The sequence below is a fragment of the Bombina bombina genome, chromosome 6, assembly GCF_027579735.1.
Source record: "Bombina bombina isolate aBomBom1 chromosome 6, aBomBom1.pri, whole genome shotgun sequence".
Lineage (NCBI taxonomy): Eukaryota > Metazoa > Chordata > Amphibia > Anura > Bombinatoridae > Bombina > Bombina bombina.
This window is the reverse complement of record NC_069504.1, coordinates 504,945,369-504,968,887: the sequence shown is the minus strand read 5'-3', so window position 1 is coordinate 504,968,887 and position 23,519 is coordinate 504,945,369. Positions and strand designations below refer to the sequence as shown.

General features: G+C 40.2%; 1 protein-coding gene across 1 annotated transcript in view; it reads left to right on the top strand.

Moving 5' to 3' along the window:
- Nucleotides 1–22,472, top strand: part of AP3B2 (adaptor related protein complex 3 subunit beta 2) — a 183,373-nt gene extending 160,901 nt beyond the window's left edge. Inside the window, 3 exon segments of the mRNA XM_053719312.1 lie at nt 9,244–9,341; nt 13,054–13,192; nt 21,521–22,472. Coding sequence (XP_053575287.1) covers nt 9,244–9,341; nt 13,054–13,192; nt 21,521–21,671 — 388 coding nt within the window. The 3' untranslated portion in view covers nt 21,672–22,472.
- Nucleotides 22,473–23,519: the final 1,047 nt, after the last annotated feature.

Genomic DNA, 23,519 nt, shown 5'->3' with positions numbered 1-23,519 from the left:
GTGTCTGGGAGTAACATTTTCTGTTTTATGGGACATTTGCTTGAGGGTTCTTTGGGGTTGTTTATAACCCACATGGCTTTCAGGCAGGGTTTGTTAGTTTTGTGTAGGCCCCAGCAACATCGAGTGAGGTGGGCAGGGCCTACATTTACAAGCAGCAAGCAACTTCTCCTGAGGTCCTGAGAGTCTTCTGAGGGACTAATTGAAGCTTTAAATCCCATATTATCTCTTCCTAAGGGCAGGTAGGGCCACAGCAGAGCTGTGGCAAGGTGCTTTAGGGGTTTTTAACCGGTTTTAGACATATTTCAATCCGTTTTTTTCGTTTGGGGGTTTATTGCTTATTAACTTGTGGTGCAATCCTTCTAAAGCTTAGTGGGTACACTGTTAAAATTTCAGAAAAATTGAAGCAATTTTAACCTGTTTTGTAGTTTGTGTATGCCTTTTTTTCTCTTAAAGGCACAGTACCGTTTTTGAAAATTGTGTTTTTTTCATTAAATAAAGTGTTTTCCAAGCTTGCTTGCTTTATTACTAGTCTGTTAAACATGTCTGACACTGAGGAAACTCATTGTTCAATATGTTTAGAAGCCATTGTGGAACCCCCTCTTAGAATGTGTCCCACTTGTACTGATATGTCTATAAATTGCAAACAGCATATTTTGACTTATAAAAGTTTGGCATTAGATGATTCTCAGACAGAAGGAAATCAGGTTTTGCCATCTAGTTCTCCCCAAGTGTCACAACCAGTAACGCCTGCACAAGCGACGCCAAGTACTTCTAGTGCGTCTAATTCTTTCATCTTGCAAGATATGGCTTCAGTTATGAATACTACCCTCACAGAGGTTTTATCTAAGCTGCCTAGGTTGCAAGGGAAGCGCAGTAGCTCTGCAAATGCTGAGCCTTCTGACGCTTTAGTAGCCGTATCCGATATTCCCTCACAATGTTCTGAAATAGGGATGAGGGATTTGCTGTCTGAGGGAGAGATTTCTGATTCAGGAAAGATGTTCTCTCAGACAGATTCAGATATGACGGCATTTAAATTTAAGCTAGAGCACGTCCGCTTATTGCTCAGGGAGGTTTTAGCTACTCTGGATGATTGTGACCCTATTGTAGTTCCAGAGAAATTGTGTAAAATGGACAAATATTTAGAGGTTCCTGTTTACACTTATACGTTTCCGGTCCCTAAGAGGATTTCGGACATTGTTACTAAGGAGTGGGATAAACCAGGTATTCCGTTCTCTCCCCCTCCTGTTTTTAAGAAAATGTTTCCCATTTCTGACACCATAAAGGACTCATGGCAGACGGTCCCTAAGGTGGAGGGAGCTATTTCTACCCTGGCTAAGCGTACAACTATACCTATTGAAGACAGTTGTGCTTTCATTGATCCTATGGATAAAAAATTAGAGGGTCTCCTAAAGAAATTTTTTGTTCATCAAGGTTTTCTTCTTCAACCTATAGCATGCATTGTTCCTGTAACCACTGCAACTGCCTTTTGGTTTGAGGCTCTAGAAGAGGCTTTTCAGATGGAGACCCCACTAGATGATATTTTAGACAGAATTAAGGCTCTTAAGTTGGCTAATTCTTTTATTACAGACACCGCTTTCATCTTACTAAATTAGCGGCTAAGAATTCAGGTTTTGCCATTTTAGCGCGTAGAGCATTATGGCTTAAGTCCTGGTCAGCTGATGTGTCATCTAAATCTAAGCTTTTGTCCATCCCTTTCAAAGGTAAGACCCTATTCGGGCCTGCATTGAAAGAGATCATTTCAGACATTACTGGAGGGAAGGGTCATACCCTCCCTCAGGATAAGTCAAATAAGACAAGGACCAAACAAAATAATTTTCGTTCCTTTCGAAACTTCAAGAGTGGTCCCTCTACCTCTTCCCCTGCTGCAAAGCAAGAGGGGAACTTTGCTCAATCCAAGCCAACCTGGAGACCTAATCAGACTTGGAACAAGGGTAAACAGTGGCAGCAGCAGGCTTTTTGGCCTAAGTCAGCATGAAGGGGTAGCCCCCGATCCGGGACCGGATCTAGTAGGGGGCAGACTCTCTCTCTTTGCTCAGGCCTGAGCAAGAGACGTTCAGGATTCCTGGGCAGTAGAAATTGTAACCCAGGGATACCTTCTAGATTTCAAGGATTCCCCTCCAAGGGGGAGGTTGCATCTTTCTCAATTGTCTGTAAACCCGACAAAAAGAGAGGCATTCTTACGCTGTGTAGAAGACCTTTTTACCATGGGAGTGATCTGCCCAGTTCCAAAAGCAAAACAGGGGCAGGGGTTCTACTCCAATCCGTTTATAGTTCCCAAAAAGGAGGGAACCTTCAGACCAATTCTGGATCTCAAGATCCTAAACCAATTCCTAAGAGTTCCATCTTTCAAGATGGAGACCATTCGGACTATCTTACCATTGATCCAGGAGGGTCAATATATGACCACTGTGGACTTAAAGGATGCGTATTTGCACATTCCTATCCACAAAGATCATCACCAGTTCCTCAGGTTTGCCTTTCTGGACAAGCATTATCAGTTTGTGGCTCTTCCTTTCTGGTTGGCCACGGCGCCGCAAATCTTCACGAAGGTGCTAGGGTCCCTTCTGGTGGTTCTAAGGCCACGGGGCATAGCAGTGGCACCTTATCTAGATGACATTCTAATTCAAGCGTCGTCCTTCCAACTAGCCAAGTCTCACACGGACTTAGTGTTGGCCTTTCTAAGGTCTCACGGGTGGAAAGTGAACGTAAAGAAGAGTTCTCTTTCCCCCCTCACAAGAGTTTCATTTCTAGGGACTCTGATAGACTCAGTGGACATGAAAATATTTCTGACGGAGGTCAGGAAATCAAAGATTTTGTCCACCTGCCGAGCTCTTCATTCCATTCCTCGGCCGTTAGTGGCTCAGTGTATGGAGGTAATCAGACTAATGGTAGCGGCAATGGACATATTTCCGTTTGCTTGCTTGCATCTCAGACCACTGCAACTATGCATGCTCAATCAGTGGAATGGGGATTATGTGGATTTATCTCCTCAGATAAATCTGATCAAGAGACCAGAGACTCTCTTCTTTGGTGGTTGTCACAGGATCATCTGTCCCAGGGATTGTGTTTCCGCAGGCCAGAATGGGTTATAGTGACGACAGGCGCCAGTCTTCTGGGCTGGGGTGCAGTCTGGCATTCCCTGAAAGCTCAGGGTTTGTGGACTCGGGAGGAGGCTCTCCTACCAATAAATATTCTGGAATTAAGACCAATATTCAATGCTCTCCAGGCATGGCCTCAGCTGGCTTCGGCCAGATTCATCAGGTTTCAGTCGGACAACATCACGACTGTGACTTATATCAATCATCAGGGCGGAACAAAGAGTTCCTTAGCGATGATAGAGGTCTCAAGGATAATCCAATGGGCAGAGGCTCACTCTTGCCATCTGTCAGCGATCTATATCCCAGGTGTAGAGAACTGGGAGGCAGATTTTCTAAGTCGTCAGACTTTTCATCCAGGGGGAGTAGGAACTCCATCCGGAGGTGTTTGCTCAGCTGGTTCGGCTATGTGGCACACCAGAGTTGGATCTGATGGCGTCTCGTCAGAACGCCAAACTTCCTTGTTACGGCTCCAGGTCAAGGGATCCTCAGGCTGTACTGATAGATGCTCTAGCAGTACCCTGGTCGTTCAACCTGGCTTATGTGTTTCCACCTTTCCCTCTCCTTCCATGTCTGATTGCCAGAATAAAACAGGAGAGAGCATCTGTGATTTTGATAGCGCCTGCGTGGCCACACAGGACTTGGTATGCAGACCTGGTGGACATGTCATCCCTTCCACCATGGTCTCTGCCATTGAGACAGGACCTTCTGATTCAAGGTCCATTCAAGCATCCAAATCTAATTTCTCTGCAACTGACTGCTTGGAGATTGAACGCTTGATTCTATCAAAGCGGGGTTTCTATGAGTCAGTCATAAATACTTTGATTCAGGCTCGAAAGCCTGTTACCAGGAAAATGTATCATAAGATATGGCGTAAATATCTTTTTTGGTGCGAATCCAAAGGCTTCTCCTGGAGTAAAATCAGGATTCCTAGGATTTTGTCTTTTCTCCAAGAGGGATTGGAGAAAGGATTATCAGCTAGTTCCCTAAAGGGACAGATATCTGCTCTGTCTATTTTGTTGCACAAGCGTATGGCAGATGTTCCAGACGTTCGGGCTTTTTGTCAGGCTTTAGTTAGAATTAAGCCTGTGTTTAAACCTATTGCTCCGCCATGGAGTCTAAATTTAGTTAGAAGAGTTTCTGAACTATCTGCATTACAATGTGACTCTCCTTATCTTGTGTTCCATGCTGATAAGGTGGTTTTGCGTACCAAGCCTGGGTTCCTACCTAAGGTTGTTACTAACAGTAATATCAATCAAGAAATTGTTGTTCCTTCTCTGTGTCCTAATCCTTCTTGTAAGAAGGAACGTCTGTTGCACAACTTGGACGTGGTTCGTGCTTTGAAATTTTATTTGCAGGCAACCAAAGATTTTCGTCAAACATCTTCTTTGTTTGTTGTCTATTCTGGAAAGCGTAGGGGTCAAAAGGCTACGGCGACTTCTCTTTCCTTTTGGCTGAAAAGCATCATCCGTTTGGCTTATGAGACTGCTGGACAGCAGCCTCCTAAAAGGATTACAGCTCATTCTACTAGAGCGGTAGCTTCCACATGGGCTTTTAAAAATTATGCTTCTGTTGAACAGATTTGTAAGGCTGCAACTTGGTCGTCGCTTCATACCTTTTCAAAATTTTATAAATTTGATACTTTTTCTTCTTCGGAGGCTATTTTTGGGAGAAAGGTTTTGCAAGCAGTGGTGCCTTCCGTTTAGGTTCCTGTCTTATCCCTCCCTTCATCCGTGTCCTAAAGCTTTGGTATTGGTATCCCACAAGTTAGGATGAATCCGTGGACTCGGTACATCATGCAAAAGAAAACAAAATTTATGCTTACCTGATAAATTTCTTTCTTTTGCGATGTACCGAGTCCACGGCCGGCCCTGTCTATTCAAGACAGATAGTATTTTTTTATGTAAACTTCAGTCACCTCTGCACCTTATAGTTTCTCCTTTTCTTCCTTGGCCTTTGATCGAATGACTGGGGGGTGGAGTTAAGGGGGGGCTATGTAGACAGCTCTGCTGTGGTGCTCTCTTTGCTACTTCCTGTCAGGAAGGACAATATCCCACAAGTTAGGATGAATCCGTGGACTCGGTACATCGCAAAAGAAAGAAATTTATCAGGTAAGCATAAATTTTGGTTTTTTTTACTAGTATGGCCCTTTAACATTCCATAACTCAGTTTCAGACCACTTACAGGGACAAAAGACCTCACATTTCAAAAAGGGTTGTCTGACCCCCTGTAAGGTGCAGGTGATCACCATAAAATGGCAGTTACCTACAGCAGCACTGTGAGGAAGTCGGGCTCTAACAAAGCCTATCTCCCCCTCTCTCTCTCTGCGTTTTGTCCTAGAGGGACAAGATGCAGGAATGCCCTCTTTGAAATGAGCAGCCTTTAGCCGTTGTTAGTAGTCTGAGACCATCTGCAAATATGAAGCCTTTAAAACATCCTAAGATTTAAAGGGATTAAAAAACCTCTTGCTTTTGTATAAAAATTGTGCTTTGTCACGCGCTCCCTAAAAAGGACAAAAAGTAAAATCTGTAACCTAGGCAAGTAGCTTACACAATGTGCTTTTTGGTCTCACATGCAGTGTAGGACAAGCACATTTTTTACTCAAAAGCAAGAGGTGTTTAATTTCCTTTAAGGATCTTTTTACCAATGAGGGACGTATATGTGACAGGGTTAGGTTTGTGAAGCCTCCAATGTGTACTTGCAATTTTCAGTTATGTTTCAGAAAAAGGGGGGAAATAAAGCATGAAGTATATTGCAAACATGTTTTACTACATATGCATTTAATATTATGATCTCAGTGTTTACTATCCATTTAAAGTAACATTAAACCATCTGTGCTTAAGAATGTTTAGTCCAAACTTGTTTATGGCCATGAAGGAGTTATTGTGGGGACCACAGTGTGATTGACAAAAGATTTGTATAAATAATTTGACGCTATAGAATGACAGTGTGTGAATTAATTTAATCTTTGTGTCAGTTGAGGGTTATCCAGATTGTAGTACTGGCTCAGTCTGTAAAACATATTTGTGGCAATGTTACTGTAACTACAGTATAGACTGATGCATTAAATATGCAGGTATAACTGTTATGCAAGTTATATTATACTTGGAGTGTTAGTTTGCATGTAGACCTAGCATGCACATTATCATACAATGCTAGTTTGTTACAAGCTGCTCTAGACAGGCACTTATATTTTTTTATTCCTGTCGTGAATGCTTAAAGGACATGAAACCCCAAAAAATTATTTCACGATTCAGATAGACTGCAACATTTTTAAAATTCTTTGCAATTTATTGATATTATCTGGGTATTCATTGTTGAAAAGTAGGGAGGTGGGCTCAGGATTGTGCATGTGTCTAGAGCACTATATGGCAGCAGTTTTGTAGAAGTGTTTTTAATAATGCTATACATTTGCAGGAGCACTAGGTGGTAGCACAAACCTATGCAATACAGTGCTCCATATAGGTACAAGCTACCTACCTACGTATGAGAAAGAAGCAAATTTGATAATAGAAGTAAAATAGAAAGATTTTTAAAATTGTAAACTCCACTTGAATCATGAACTAAAAATGTTGGTTTTCATGTCCCTGTAAGAAGAATGCAGCATTGACACTGAGCTATAAACAGCTTTATATGAAGATATAGTTACTGGGAAGCTTTTTAGTCAGAGGGTTTGTGGTTTTTAGAGCTCTGTCGTTTTATGATTATAAAATCTGAATATAATTCTTTTATACGCTTCTTACTTATATGTATGTTTGTGTAAATATTGTACCTTCTTACTTATATGTATGTTTGTGTAAATATTGTGCCTTCTTACTTCTATGTATGTTTGTGTAAATATTGTGCCTTCTTACTTCTATGTATGTTTGTGTAAATATTGTGCCTTCTTACTTCTATGTATGTTTGTGTAAATATTGTGCCTTCTTACTTCTATGTATGTTTGTGTAAATATTGTGCCTTCTTACTTATATGTATGTTTGTGTAAATATTGTGCCTTCTTACTTCTATGTATGTTTGTGTAAATATTGTGCCTTCTTACTTCTATGTATGTTTGTGTAAATATTGTGCCTTCTTACTTCTATGTATGTTTGTGTAAATATTGTGCCTTCTTACTTATATGTATGTTTGTGTAAATATTGTGCCTTCTTACTTCTATGTATGTTTGTGTAAATATTGTGCCTTCTTACTTATATGTATGTTTGTGTAAATATTGTGCCTTCTTACTTATATGTATGTTTGTGTAAATATTGTGCCTTCTTACTTCTATGTATGTTTGTGTAAATATTGTGCCTTCTTACTTCTATGTATGTTTGTGTAAATATTGTGCCTTCTTACTTCTATGTATGTTTGTGTAAATATTGTGCCTTCTTACTTCTATGTATGTTTGTGTAAATATTGTGCCTTCTTACTTCTATGTATGTTTGTGTAAATATTGTGCCTTCTTACTTCTATGTATGTTTGTGTAAATATTGTGCCTTACTTCTGTGTATGTTTGTGTAAATATTGTGCCTTACTTCTATGTATGTTTGTGTAAATATTGTGCCTTCTTACTTACTGTATATGTATGTTTGTGTAAATATTGTGCCTTCTTACTTACTGTATATGTATGTTTGTGTAAATATTGTGCCTTCTTACTTACTGTATATGTATGTTTGTGTAAATATTGTGCCTTCTTACTTACTGTATATGTATGTTTGTGTAAATATTGTGCCTTCTTACTTATTGTATATGTATGTTTGTGTAAATATTGTGCCTTCTTACTTACTGTATATGTATGTTTGTGTAAATATTGTGCCTTCTTACTGTATATGTATGTTTGTGTAAATATTGTGCCTTCTTACTTACTGTATATGTATGTTTGTGTAAATATTGTGCCTTCTTACTTACTGTATATGTATGTTTGTGTAAATATTGTGCCTTCTTACTTATATGTATGTTTGTGTAAATATTGTGCCTTCTTACTTACTGTATATGTATGTTTGTGTAAATATTGTGCCTTCTTACTTATATGTATGTTTGTGTAAATATTGTGCCTTCTTACTCTCGGTTGTATTGGCAATGGATGACTTTTATTTTGAAACAACTATGAATCATTAAAGAAATAGAAAAGTCAAAATGTAAATGTGCATGAGGGCATTTCACTGTGGAGTAGCATTTTTACAATATAGTTCCATTAGCAAAAATGTTTCTGATAAAAGTTACTACTGTTTTTTTAGCGGCATACGTACATATCCTGTGAGGGCCCGTGCACCAGTATTCAAACACCACCCGTTCTCAGAGAGTCAGTGGTGGCTTGAATGATACAAATTACATCTCCAGAGAAACAATACACATCATCTTCAACTCTCTAAGTTTAAAGGGACATGAAACATTTTTCTTTCACGATACAAATTTTAACATTTCCAATTTACTTCTATTAGCTAATTTGCTTCATTGTCTTGGTATCCTTTGTTGAAGAAGCAGCAATGCACTACTGGGAAATAGCTAAACACACTGGGTGAGCCAATAACATGAGGCATATATGTGCAGCCAGCCGATCAGCTATTCCTGAGCTTACCTAGGTATAATTTTCAACAAAGGATACTACCAAGAACAAAACAAATTAGATAATATAAGTACATTGGAAAGTTGCTTAAAATCACATGCTCTATCTAAATCATGAACATAAACATTTGGGTTTAATTTCCCTTTAAATACTGGTGTACTGCCCCCCCCCCATAGGATATGTGCATATGCCTCAGAAAAACAGTAATAACATTTACTATAAACATTTATGCTAAGAGAAGCATATTGCAAAAATGTTTCTATTTCAAATTGAAATGCATTCATGCGCATTTCAATTTTGACCTTTCTGTCCCTTAAAAATTAAGCATATTTGTGTTTTGTACCTTCTTCTTTGTGTGCTTTTCATTTCTATTAAACATATATTAACAATACTGATAATATAACTAATAATATTTTAGAAGAAGGAAATCAGTAGGAGATTAAATGTATACCAATACCAACTTGGAATTCCTCTGCATTATTGTACTCTGGAAGTATGATTGCACAGAAGCAGGTGCCACCGTGGCTTTGATGATGGTATGCAGCTAGTGTGCTGTGTTAACTACCCGCTCTCTCTTCCTAGCACACACACACGTCAGTTCTACGGATCCATACAACCACCTGTGGGGGAGCTGATGGAGACAGTCTTCATGAGTGAAAATGAGTTCAAAAAAGAACAGAGTAAGTAATGAGCAGTGACGCAGGACTAGCGCATGAGAGGCACAGCCATAGAAATAGGACAGGAAAATTACCACATTATACTGGGATTTACAAATCCTAGGCACAGATCCAGATTTTTTTACTTCTGGGAGGCAGATTCTTTAAAGCTCTCCAGATCGAACTTGTGTTTTCACGCTGACCCTCGCAGGGGCTGTCATGGTGGAATTATTGTAAAAAAAGTGTCAGTCCCCCCTGCGCATGGCGAGATGGCTTCTATATAAAGTAATAGAGCTCACAGGAAAGAGACCCTGCTCCATAGAGCAAAGTTTGCAGGGAGCAGGGGGGTTACTTTAAAAATTAAATCTTGCAGCCAGTATAAATGATATTATGCTGCTTTCTGCATCTTACAATCGCTTCTATTTTTGTATGTATGTGTTTTTCTTAGAGAGACACCCTGTTTTCTGGGTAAAAAAGGGACTTTATTGAATTCCACCAGTGAACAAGGAAATAGAAGGGCTTGCGAACATTCTTATGGAATCTCACCAGCCCAGAGAGCTTTAGAGAATCGGCCCCTGGGTCTTAACTTATGAGTACTCTAAATATATCTATATACAAACACCCTTTTTGTTTCCTCTTATTTCTTCATAGCTGCTAAATTTCAAATACATTTTTGATTAAAATAAGATGAAGAGACGTATAATGCTTCAAGGTGTGCTATTGCATATAACTATGGGTTTAACCCCTGAAAAATGGTTTAACCCCTTGAGTACTAACGACGGCTCTGAACTGTCGCAAAGTTTCCCTCTCAGGTGCTAACGACGGCTCAGAGCCGTCAATAGCACTCCCCCACCATCGTGGAGTTATGGGGACCTCCATTAACTTCCAACCCAGCAATCTGGCCTGTATAGTGACAGGCATCGTCAAGGCTTCACATTTTGCGCAATGATGTCACTGTGCGACTTTATTTAAAACTGACAATTGTCAGTTATAGTAGGATGGGGGCATGCTGCTTAGATGCCTGTATCTCAGGCATATAAGCAGCTACAGACCCCAAAGACCCACCATTGGAAAGGTAATCATCTATCCTTTTCAATTGGGGTGTACAGTAAAAAATAAACAAAGTGAAAAAAAAGGATTTGGGAGTCTCTAAAGGCACATACATAAAGAACAAAATTGCCTAGAGACCCCCAAAATACATGTTCTAAAAATAAACTTGTTTATTTTTGAAAAATAAATATCGGTTTAAGTATTATAGCTAAATGATCATGATGGTAACAGCGTTACCGTAGTGATCGCCTAGCTGAGAAATGTTGCATTCCCTTTTACAATACGGACCAATATTATATTTGTAATCCTATAATCACCTGGATAATGTGGTTACAAATTAATAAATGATAGAGGAATGCTTAGCGTGCGTGGAAGATGAGTAAAACACCCTCTTTACGGAGCTCTCTCCATCTTTCAAAACTAAATGTATTTATTTTTAAGAAGCTTATTTCTTGCAATAAAAATTATATATTTTCTAGCGACAATTCCTTTAAAAATATCTATTTATTTTGAAGAGAGAATAAAAAAAAATAAAAAAATAGTCTTTTAACTTTACCGGGTTATGTCTGCAATCAGACAGCTGTGGCCACCTGGAGAATTAAGATACATTAAATAAAGTACACATTTTTGGAAAGTACACCCTTTGGCGCATCATATAGGGGCTACAAGTATTGCTAGCACAAAAATAGACAATGTAATAATAAGTAGAATATGGTTCTTTGCTAAAAATAAAAAAATTTGTTTTGCAAAGCACCATATTCTATTATTTGTTGCGCACCTTAATTATGTGCTAGAGATACATGTAGCCCCTCATTTGATGCGCCAAAGGGTGTACTTTCTACAAATGTGTACTTTGTGTATCATATTTTAATTTTCCAAGTGGTTAGAACTGTTTAATTGCAGACATGGCAATCTTGAAATCGTCTAAAAAATTAGCCTTTCAACTTTTATGGGTTATGTCTGCAATCAGACAGCTGTAGAAACCTGGGAAACTAAGATACATTAAATAAAGTACACATTTTTGGAAAGTACACCCCTTGGTGTATCAAATGAGGGGCTACATGTATGGCTAGCGCAAAAATAGACAATGTAATAATAAGTGGAATATGGCTCTTTGCTTAGATTTTTTTTTTAAGCAATGCAATTTATTCCATTAATTGCTGCGCACCGCAAATTCATGCTGGAAATACTTGTAGCCCCTCATTTGATGCACCCAAGGGTTGTACTTTCTGCAAATGTGTGCTTTGTGTACTCCATTTTAATTCCTCAGGTGGCTAGAACTGTTTAATTGCTGAAAACAGTACAGTAAATTCTAAGATGACATGTCTGCAATAAAACAGTGAAATGTTCTTAATTTCTGCTTATTTCAGACAGGTTACCTACTACAAATATTTATCCACACAGGATTTGATGATAGAGATTAGAAAAATAAAATTACATACTATTATTTATATTTTATTTATAGTCAGGAGTAAAAAAATTACACCTATTTCACCTTTCACGTGCTATTTTTTAAACCTGATGATGCATTCACATATAATGGTATATTTTGAATCTACTTTACTTCTAAAAGTGTTTAAATGTGAACTGCAACAAAAAGCTCAAAACCAGCTTAGCACACAGGAGGGAAATGGCTTAGCAGCCAAAGGGCAAATACATAGTTAAAGGGACATTCCAGTCAAAATTTAAATGCACATAGACGTATTACATCTTTAAATAGAAACATATTTGCAATATACATGTATTGGCAAATAGGCATCTAGTAAAAGTTATCACTGTTTTAGTGTTAGCATGTTTCTCTGCACGTGCATGTGAAGCATAGCTAGATATTCTCATTGCACCAGCATTTTAAATACAGCAGCTGCTCAGATCACCAGTGGGGCCTGTATCATGTAATCAATTAACAAATTGAGTCATTACCAGATGGTACAAACACCTTAGGCTCTCTGAGCAAGTGCTGTGTTTAAAATGCTGGTGAACAGTGCATGCACATGTGTTTCATACACATTTGAAACAGCTATAGCTTTTATTAGTTAAACTGAAATACATCTATGTGTATTCCAATTTAGGCTGGAATGTCCCTTTAATGTCAGGTCCAGAGTAGCTAAGCACTACTGGGAGCTAGCTGATCACATCTGGTGAGCCAATTACATGTTTGTAGCCACCAATCACCAGCTAGCTCTAAGTAATCCATTGCTGTTTCTAAACCTACCTAGGTATGCTTTTAAACTAACTATACCAAGAGAACAAAGTACATGATAATAGTAAATTGAAAAGTCTCTTAAAATGTTATGCTCTATCTGAATCAAACTTTAATTTTGACTTTTATGTCCCTTTTAATGAACAAGTAATGGGACACAGTGTTTAGAAATGAATGTAGATAAATATTTAGTTAGTAGAAGTAAATAATGGCATTGAATAATTGTAAATACTGGCAATGATCAAAGTAGGCTGAATAATGAAAAGTATAAAAAAAAAAAATTGTCAGTAAAACAAATCAATCCATTTCTTTTTCTGTTTTAATGAGCACATTTAATAAAGCCTGAGATATTTCTGCACTAGTTTATGAATATTTTCCTTAGGGCACTATAGGAATTGGGAGATTTATATCACTAGAGATATGTCCTTATTTATAGTGAAGAATGACTTAGAAAATAATCAAATACCTCTTATTTCTATATTACAGGTAAACTTACAGGAATGAATGAAATCACAGAGAAATTGTCACTGGCAGCAAAATGTCACAGTGACCACATCATTTCTCAGCGAATCACATCTACTGCTAATATGAACCGTGTTCCGTGTGGATCTGACAAGGAATACAGGTAAAGGGGATTGAAGAATATGGTAGATAGTATCATTAATACGCACTCAATTACTTTGTGGTTTTAAGTTAATTTTACAGATATATATGGCCATAATTTTTGTTGTGTGCATGAGAATTATATTACTGATTTGGTGTGCAAGAAAAGTATGTCATATTTTTAGTATGAATATTAGATTATTTGTAGTATCATAATATGGTAAAAATTGTAATGTGATTTCAGTTTTAAATACATAAGGTATGCGCTCGCCATTTTTATGCCAATCACCTACCAATGACAGAGATATGAGGCTCCTCACTGGAAACAGATGACTCTCCTCTTTTTAAAAGGGAGGTCAAATGCCTCTTTGTGTCTTTTATGGGGGAAGATCCCATTACCCCAGATAATAGAGGGGGATGTGACATCTCATTCAGGACAGGGAATTCCATGCTTTTTTAAACGGGATCTCATTTCACTCTAATTAAATCCGTAGAGAAAAGAGGGGCTTCACAATAGCCTGCCTTCTTAAAAATTCGCTCTGGTGTTCAGTGAGGCATGTGATCCAGATGTGTTTATATAGATTGTGTACTCACAGGGCAGATTTAGAGCAGCAGTGGAGTCGACTTCCTTACCAGTAAACATTTTATTGATTATTTATTTTGATAATTTAGTATGGAAATATTGCATTAAGCATACAAGCAGTTTATTGTGCATGCCTTAAAATAAGAATATAATTAGAGAAGAGAAGTGTTAGTGTTTTGTTTTATGTTTATTTCCATCTAAAGGGGAGGAGAGTCCACTGCTTCATTCATCACTTGCGGGAAATAAGAACCTGGCCACCAGGAGAAGGCAAAGACACCCCAACCAAAGGCTTAAATACCTCCCCCACTTCCCTCATCCTCCAGTCATTCTTTGCCTTTCGTCACAGGAGGTTGGCAGAGAAGTGTCAGAAGATTCGGAGTAGTCTCTTATGGAGGGTAGTACTCTTTGTAATGGGACTGGAGTTTTAAGTAGTCTAGTCAGCCTCTCAATGAGAGCATGGGTGAAAGTTAGAGTTCGGAGATGCAGGGGGAGTTCTTCTGCAAAACCATCCCGACTCATATTAACAGCTCCTTAAGCAATCAGCGTTGACGAGTTTCGCTGCCTGCTTTTATTCTCTCAAGTCCATGTCAGGAGCGACGCTACTAACCTGTCACACTTGAAGGGCCGTGTTCCTGTTCCACGGCGTTGATTCTGGTAAGATTGTTTCATTATAAATATATGTGATAATGCAAGAAGACAGGATCACAGTGTGACTTCTTTTATCTGTATAGAATCTAGGGTAATACCCTCAGAAGGGGGTTATGGAACAGGGGGGATTTTAATATACATGATAATGTTTATTGTGGTTTTTTAACTGCATTTATGTGAGATGAGGCTCTGTCAGTGTGGAACAGTTAGAGACAGATTGAGGCAGGCTTTTTTTTGGCGCGTCTCTCGCTCAGTGCAGGGGCGGTCCTGCATGGTACTACATGTGACCGGGTGTGGCCTCAGTAACTTCCTCTTTCTCGACCTGTGTTTGGAGGATACGAAAAGCTGTTTCTTGTAGTCCGGGTCATAGGAGGTGGTGAGTGCCCCGGCCATTTGGATATAAAGGTGCCATTTAATAAATAATCAGTCCGTAATAAGGGTGTAAGCTATGGAGGACTCTCATATGTTGGAAGATACTCCTTCCTTATCTAAACCTACTAACTGTGTATACTATGAGGAGGATCCGGTGGAACCGCCGTTACAACTCTGTTCCACATGTTATGACAATATTACTATTTCTAAAAAGAATAAAGTATTTAGTACAACTGAGCCGTCCACCTCTGAGGGTTCTCCGTCCCGCAAGGTGCGTTCCCTACAAGCATCTCCGATTACACAAGTAGTTCCCCAGGGCACTACTAATCCTCCCGTGGGAGGGGTCCTTTGGCCTCCAGGTTTCTGCGGTCATAAATGCGATGCCTCGTCCTACTAAGCACAAGCGGAAGGTATGGCACTGCTATCCGTCTCAGGGGTCTTCGACTCCGCTGGATATCTAGGACAGATTATCCGTGGATAAGGGCAACTCCGATTTTTCGGAGGAGCCCGCTTCTGAGTCGGAATCGGCTACCTTTAGGCTTCCGTCAGCGGAGGAACCAGATTTCAAATTTAAGATGGAGCATTTGCGTTTCCTGCTGAAAGAAGTGCTTGCTCCTTTGGAGGTTCCGGAACCGAAATTACCGGAGGAACCTTTGATCCCTAAATTGGATAGGGTAGTGCCCCAGGCCATCCCGGTTCCTATCAAAATGGCGAACATTATTAAAAATGAATGGGAGAAACTGGGTTCGCCCTTTTCTCCCTCGTCTTCTTTTAAGAAGCTTTTCCCCGTTCCGGACGCGCAGCTTGAACTGTGGGGAACCGTCTCTAAGGTGGATGGTGCTATCTCCATGCTCGCTAAGAGAACGACCATTCCGCTTGAGGATAGCTCCTCTTTTAAGGAGCCCATGGATAAAAAGATGGAGTCCATGTTGTGGAAGATATTCCAACTGACGGGGTTCATTGCAGTCGCTGCAGTGGCTGGTGCGGCTACCTATTGGTGTGACGCACTATCAGCAATGGTCCAGGTGGAGATTTTGGATCGAATCAAAGCCTTAAAGGGCCATGATACCCACATTTTTTCTTTCATGATTCAGAAAGAGAATGCATTTTTAAACATCTTTCTAATTTACTTCTATTATCTAATTTGTTTTATTCTCTTGATATTCTTTTCTGAAAAGCATATCTAGATATGCTCAGTAGCTGCTGATTGGTTGCTGCACATAGAAGTCTCATGTATAACTTAACAACGATAGCAAAAATAGCTCTTGACTGGCTAACGGAGGCAGAGTACTATGTAACACAGGAGCTCGAAAAATACCTTGTATATCCTTATGAGCTTACGGCTCTTCTTCACTGCCCAGCTACTGATGTCCCGCGTAAGGTTAGGCAAGTCCCTAGCATATATAATGTTATAAAGGCTTGGCAAAAAATACTCGGGAAAATAAACGTCAATAGTAATTTTTCTGATTATTTATATATAACGGGCAACCCTGCCTTTACTCCGGCAATTGATTCCAAAATTTTCAGAGCTTGGGCGTCGAAAGGGCTAAAGTATATATCTCAAATTATAGATCACAACTTAGGGAGATGTAGGACATTTTCTGACCTTCAAAATGAGTTTGGACTCAGAAATAAAGAATTTTATGCCTTTTTACAGGTACGCCATTATATACAGACTTCGTTGGCAGCCAATGATAAGGAGGACTGGGGTATAGTGGAACCAGTAATCAAACTATTTAGGGCGGGGAAATATTCCATCTCCTTTTTTTATAGGATAGTTCTAAGGTTTATGGGCCAGAGTCACCTGCAGAAGATTGCACAGGCCTGGCAAGTTACAGCAGAGATGGTACAGAAAAGTATACAACTAGCTGATACTGCAATTTGCTCGTCATCATGGAGAGAGTCACACTTTAAATTAATAAATAGATCCTACATCACCCCTAAGATACATGCTTACTGGGATGAGACAGGGGCATGTTGCCATAAATGTAAAACTAGAAAGGCAGACTTACGTCACTGCTTCTGGAGTTGTTATAAAATAAAGAAATTCTGGTTTAAGGTAAACTATTGGCTTAATGTAGTAAATTTGAATCAAGATAGAATAACAGAGAATCAGGTCTTCTTTTTAGCAGACAACCACAATGAGAATCAACGCCGAAATAATCGACAGATGAATGCGGTAATAATATTGGGCAGACTATTAATTTTGAAATATTGGAAATCTAGAAAGGTGCCCAACTTGTTGGAACTTAAACAGAAAATATTAAATTTAATAATTATGGAACAGATGGATACTTCTACTAACTCAGAATCCCAAATTAAGCACTTCTTCCATAAATGGAAGAATATTATTCTAGCATTTCCTTTAGAAACTCAAAAACAACTTATTGCCCCTTTTAAGGGCACAGTATATTTAGAACTTGCCATTATGGACAATGTATTCCCAGAGATATAGAGGCTGGAGACGGTCCCAAGAAATTTTTTTTTTTTTTTTTTTTTTTTTTTTTTTTTTTCTCTCTGTTCTTCCCCCTTTTTTCTTTTTTTTCTTTCCCTCTTTTCCTTAGTTTGTAATTTAAAAAAAAAAACAGCAGCAATTTATATAAGGCATTGAGTGTGAGAAACTTAACTGTCTATGCTAATCTAGTGATATATTTCTTTCTGTATTTGTTTCGTATCTATGCTTATTTGTATGTTCTAGTGAGGTAGCATCCTGCGTGATGCGGCAAGTTGTTAAACTGTGTAATAGTACAGGCTGCTGGCCATAAATAAAATTTATAAAAAAAAAAAAAAAAAAAAAAAAAGAGAAAAAAAAAAAAAAGAAGTCTCATGTGATTGGCTCACACATGTGCCTTGATTTTTCTTCAAATAAGGATATCTCAAAAATGAAGCAAAATAAATAATAGAAGTAAATTGTAATGTTGTTTAAATTTGTATGTTCTATCTGAATCATGAAAGAAAGATTTTGGGTTTAGTGGCCCTTTAAGGGTAGCGCATTCGTTCATCTGTGATGCCAACATGCAGATTATTGGCCTGAATGCTAAGACATCAGGTTTTTCTGTTTTAGCTCGCAGGGCTCTGACTAAAATCGTGGTCTGCTGACATGACATCTAAGTCTCGCTTGCTTTCCCTCCCATTCAAGGGGAAGGTTTTGTTTAGCCGGGCCTGGATTCCATCATATCTACTGTCATGGGCGGCATTGGTGCCTTCTTACCTCAGGATAAGAAAGCCAAACCTAAGGGATCTACTTTTCGTCCCTTTCGTACAGACAAGTCTCAGCGCCAGCTGACTTCCGCAAAATCTGAGCAATTCAAGTGATCTTGGGAGATAGCAAACTCTTGGAACAAGTCCAAGCAAAACAAGAAGCCCACTGAGTCAAAATCGGCATGAAGGGACGGCCCCGACCCGTCTTTGGAACAGGTAGGGGGCAGACTATCTCTCTTTGCGGGGGCCTGGAGGGGACCCTTGGGTCCTGGAGGTCGTTGCCCAGGGGTACAGTATAGGTTTCAAATCGTATCCGCAGTATTATTCAAACCTTTTCGTGGTCCCAAAGAAGGAGGGCACATTTCATCCAATCCTGGACCTGAAGGCCCTAAACAAGTTTTTGTCAGTCCCATCGTTCAAGATGGAGACGATCAGGTCAATTTTGCCTCTGGTTCAAGAGGGGCAATTCATGTTAACTATAGACCTGAAGGATGCTTACCTTCATGTTCCAATTCACAGGGATCATGTCAAATTTCTAAGGTTCCCCTTCCTGGACCAGCACTTCCAGTTTGTGGCCCTTCCGTTTGGTCTGGCGACGGCCCCAAGAGTCTTTACAAAGGTTCTAGGAGCTCTTCTCGCAGTAGCGAGAGCCAGAGGGATTGCAGTGGCTCCGTATGTGGATGATATCCTGGTCCAGGCTCCATCCTACAGTCTGGCGGAGGAGCATTTGAGAGCTCTCCTCCTTCTACTTCGATCCCACGGGTGGAAGATAAACGAAGGAAAGAGTTCATTGGTCCCCAGCAACAGGATGAAGATATTTCTGACGAACCAGAGACGTTGCAAGTTGGAGTCCAACTGTCTGGCCCTGCAGACATCCTCCAGGACATCTGTGGCCAGGTGTATAGAGGTAATCAGGCTCATGGTATCCAGCATAGATGTCATTCCATCGCCAGGTTCCATCTCAGACCTCTGCAGCTGTGCATGTTGAGACAATGGAACGGTGATCATTCAGATTTGTCCCAACAGATATCTTTGGACAGACCGGTGAGGGAGTCCCTATCTTTATGGACCCCGCCAGGGCAGCTGTTTCAGGGGACATCCTTTCTGAGACCATCCTGGGAGATTGTAACCACAAATGTGAGTCTATCAGGATGGGGAGCCATTTGGGGAGCTAGAGAGGCACAAGGCAGATGGACTTGAGAGGAATAGAGTCTACCTATAAATATTTTGGAACTTCAAGCGATAGTCAACGATCTAAAGGCTTGGCCCCCTCTGGGGTCGTCCCAATTCATCAGATTGCAATCGGACAACATCACCTCGGTGGCGTACATAAACTACCAGGGGGGTGGGGTGAGAAGTTCCCTAGCAATGAGGGAAGTATCTCGGATTCTGGAATGGGCAGAGACTCACAATTGTTCGCTATCGGCGATCCACATTCCGGGTGTGGACAACTGGGAAGCGGATTTTTTGAGCAGACGTTTCATCCAGGGGAATGGTCTCTCCACCCCGAGATGTTTGCGGAAATAGATCTCATGGTGTCCAGACTCAATTACAAGCTACCCAGATATGGGTTGCGATCCAGGAATCCCCTGGCGGAGCTGATAGACGCATTGGCGGTACCCTGGGACTTCAACCTAATCTACATATTTCCACCGTTGCCTCTGCTACCTTGTGTAGTGGCCTGCATCAAGCAGGAGCAAGCTTCGGCTATTCTGATTGCTCCATCATGGTCACGGAGGACGTGGTTTGCGGATCTAGTCGTCATATCCGCCGTGGAAGTTTGCTAGTTCAAGGTCCTTTTCTACATCAAAATCTAGATTCTCTGAGGCTGACTGCGTGGAGATCGAATGCCTAGTCTTAGCCAAAAGAGGTTTTTCGGAGAGAGTGATCGACACTCATCCAGGCCAGGAAGCCGGTCACTAGACGCATCTACCACAAGGTGTGGAGGACCTACTTGTCCTGGTGTGAGTAACAAGGATATCTCTGGCATAAGGTCATGGTATCCAGGATTTTGGCCTTTCTCAAGGATGGGCTGGATAAGGGTTTTGCCGCCGGTTCCCTAAGGGTACAGATTTCGGCTTTATCTGTACTGTTGCATAAGAAGCTTGCAGAGCTTCCTGACATTCAGTTCTTTGTTCAGGCTCTAGTCCGGCTCCTCCTTGGAGCTTAAACTTGGTTCTTAAGGTTTTGCAGAAGGCTTCATTTGAGCCTATGCATGCCCTTGACATTAAGGTTCTTTCATGGAAAGTCCTATTTTTACTGGCTATTGCATCGGCACGCAGAGTCTCTGAGTTGGCGGCCTTGCAATGTGAGCCTCCCTACTTAGTCTTTCATGCTGATAAGGCTGTTCTTCACACTGGATTGGGATTCCTTCCCAAGGTGGTGTTGAGTCGTAACATCAATCAGGAAATAGTAGTTCCTTATTTGTGTCCTAACCCTTCTTCGAAGGAGAGGTTACTTCATAATCTGGACGTGGTTCGGGAGTTAAGTTTTATCTTCAGGCCACAAAGGAGTTTAGACAGACTTTGTGCTTATTTGTTGTGTATTCAGGGAAGCGCAGGGGACAAAGGGCCTCTGCCACTTCTCTATCTTTTTGGTTGAGGAGTATGATCCGTCTGGCATGAGACAGCGGGACACAAGCCTCCTCAGAGGATTATGGCTCACTCGACTAGAGCTGTGGCCTCTTCTTGGGCCTTTAAGCATGAGGCTTCTATGTAGCAGATTTGTAAGGCGGCAACCTGGTCTTCCTTACATACGTTTGCAAAATTTTACAAATTTGACGTCTTTGCTTTGCCAAAAGCAGCTTTTGGGAAAAAGGTTCTGCAGGCTGTGGTGCCCTCAGTATAGGGTCTGCCTCCTTCACCCTCCCATTTTCTTCATTCAGTGTCCTCTAGATGGGTACTTGTTCCCGATGAATGAAGCAGTGGACTCTCCTCCCCTTTAAGATGGAAAACATAAATTATGCTTACCGGATAATTTCATTTCCATCGTGGGGAGGAGAGTCCACTGCACTGTTCCTTGTTCCCTTGGCAGAATGACTGGGGGATGAGGGAAGTGGGGGAGGTATTTAAGCCTTTGGCTGGGGTGTCTTTGCCTTCTCCTGGTGGCCAGGTTCTTATTTCCCACAAGTGATGAATGAAGCAGTGGACTCTCCTCCCCACAATGGAAATGAAATTATCAGGTAAGCATAATTTATGTTTTTTATTATTTTCTATGTTTTGAAGCCAATGAATATCTTCTTTGTCATATTCCTTATATAATGAGGATTTCTTAGTAGTAACACTGGTTCTTTATTCTTTAAATAATCCTTTTTTATATGCCAGCTTAACTGCTATGATATGCTGATTGAATGAGTAACATAATTAGCATGAAATAGAAGTGTATACTGGTATATATTCAATCTACTGTATTTCAAACATGTAACTGCCATTAGAACACAGACACTGGTGTCCTACAAGGGGCTACATATACAAAAATATACAAAAACTGTGTCACACACTGTATTTGTTAAGATTAAATATAACTCAGTGCATTTCTTTCATGCAGGTTTGCAGCAAAGACAGTGAAAAGTGGAACCCTTGTTCTTGTAACTTTAACCCTGAAGGATGGTGCTGCAGCCTTACTAACCATCAACAGTGAGAAGATGGTGATAGGAACCATGTTGGCCAAGGACATTGTGCAAGCTCTTACACACTGATGAGCGATACTCTAGACCCAAGGACATGATGGATACTTAACGCTACAATACAATGGCCCTTAACGTAATTCCTTGTGGTCACATGGTCCTTTGACAGTAAAACAGGAATTAATAACATTTAGTAGAATATTAGAACAGCACTATGTCTGTGCAGTCAAAAGCATAATCTTAGGGCAATATCCACATGTGACTAGGGTGTTCTAAGATGACCTAAATGAAGTCTGTAGAAATTGTTAGCTGGAGACAGAATAGATGGCAACACAGTAAAATCAGGAATTTGAGGAAAGAACACTCATATCATGTATAATGTGGTTTGTTATAAATAGTATATTTTATTTATAAAGCAAAGACATATGATACTAAACCACATAAATCTTCCTTATTACAGGAATAAGCAAGCAACAGATAAATTTAGTGAACGAGATTAATCTTCTGTCTGTGGTTGGTTAATGATCTTGTGCCCTCTTTTACAGAAGCCATTAGCCTGTGGGCACTTACAGAAACCTGTGTTTATTTATTTATTATAGAACACTACCTGGCTGTGGCCTTGCTGTTACAGACACCATGTCAGTGACTAGTTAGTTGTCCTTGGCCCACTGTAGCTGAGCAGCTATGATCTGCTGCTCACAATGGAATCACTGTAGCTAAGTGACAATTATAACCCTTGTATTGATGCAGCATAACTGTCTGCTGCTAATTATCTGCTCTAACCTGGTGTCTTGTGCTACTTCCTTTTTAGACATCTAAACGTATTTATTAAAACTATCTGGATATGTCAATAAAAGTTGAAGTGTGTGCAAATCTTGTGTTTCATTTCTGTTTTTCTGTATGATTATTCAGTAAAAAAAAAAAAGAATATTTGAGAAATAAAAATTGTGTGTATTGCTTCTATAAAAACAGAAAGGCTGGAAAAGGTACAGTATAATATGGCAGAGAATAGGTCTATGCAGTGAATTCTTATGGAAGAGCTTTGAATTTAGTAATTACAAAGCAAGAACTTAAATGTTTTTTGTTTTTTTTAAATCAAGGAAATTTAAAGGTAGCTGGTGGGGCTCAAAGGAGTATAGGTAAGACAACGAAAATGATCGGTACAATGCCTGTAGGTGTTATTGACGTTAAAAACTAACGCCTACATTTAGAGTTTTGTCGGTAAAGACCCGCGTAGCTAACGCTGCTTTTTTTCCCAGTGCACCCTTAAGACAACGCTGGTATTTAGAGTTGTCTGAGTGGCTGCGTTAGGCTCAGAAAAGGGAGCGTTGAGCCAAATTTACCTTCCCTTCAACTCTCAATACCAGCGTTGCCTACGGTAGCGGTAAGCTGGAAAAACGTGCTTGTGCACGATATTCCCATAGGAAACAATGGGACTGAGCTGGCTGGAAAAAAACCTAACACCTGCAAAAAAGCAGCATTCAGCTCCTAACGCAGCCCCATTGTTTCCTATGGGAAAACACTCTCTAAGTCTACACCTAACACCCTAACATGAACCCCAAGTCTAAACGCCCCTAACTTTACACTTATTAAACCCTAATCTGCCGCCGCCGCTATCGCTGTCACCTGCATTATATTATTAACCCCTAATCTGCCGCTCCGGACACCGCCGCAACCTACATTATCCCTATGAACCCCTAATCTGCTGCCCCTAACATCGCCGACACCTATATTATATTTATTACCCCCTAATCTGCCCCCCATCGCCGCCACTATAATAAATGTATTAACCCCTAAACCGCCGTATGCCCGCCTCGCAAACACTATAATAAATTTTATTAACCCCTAATCTGCCCTCCCTAACATCGCCACCACCTACCTACAATTATTAACTCCTAATCTCCCGCCCGCAACGTTGAC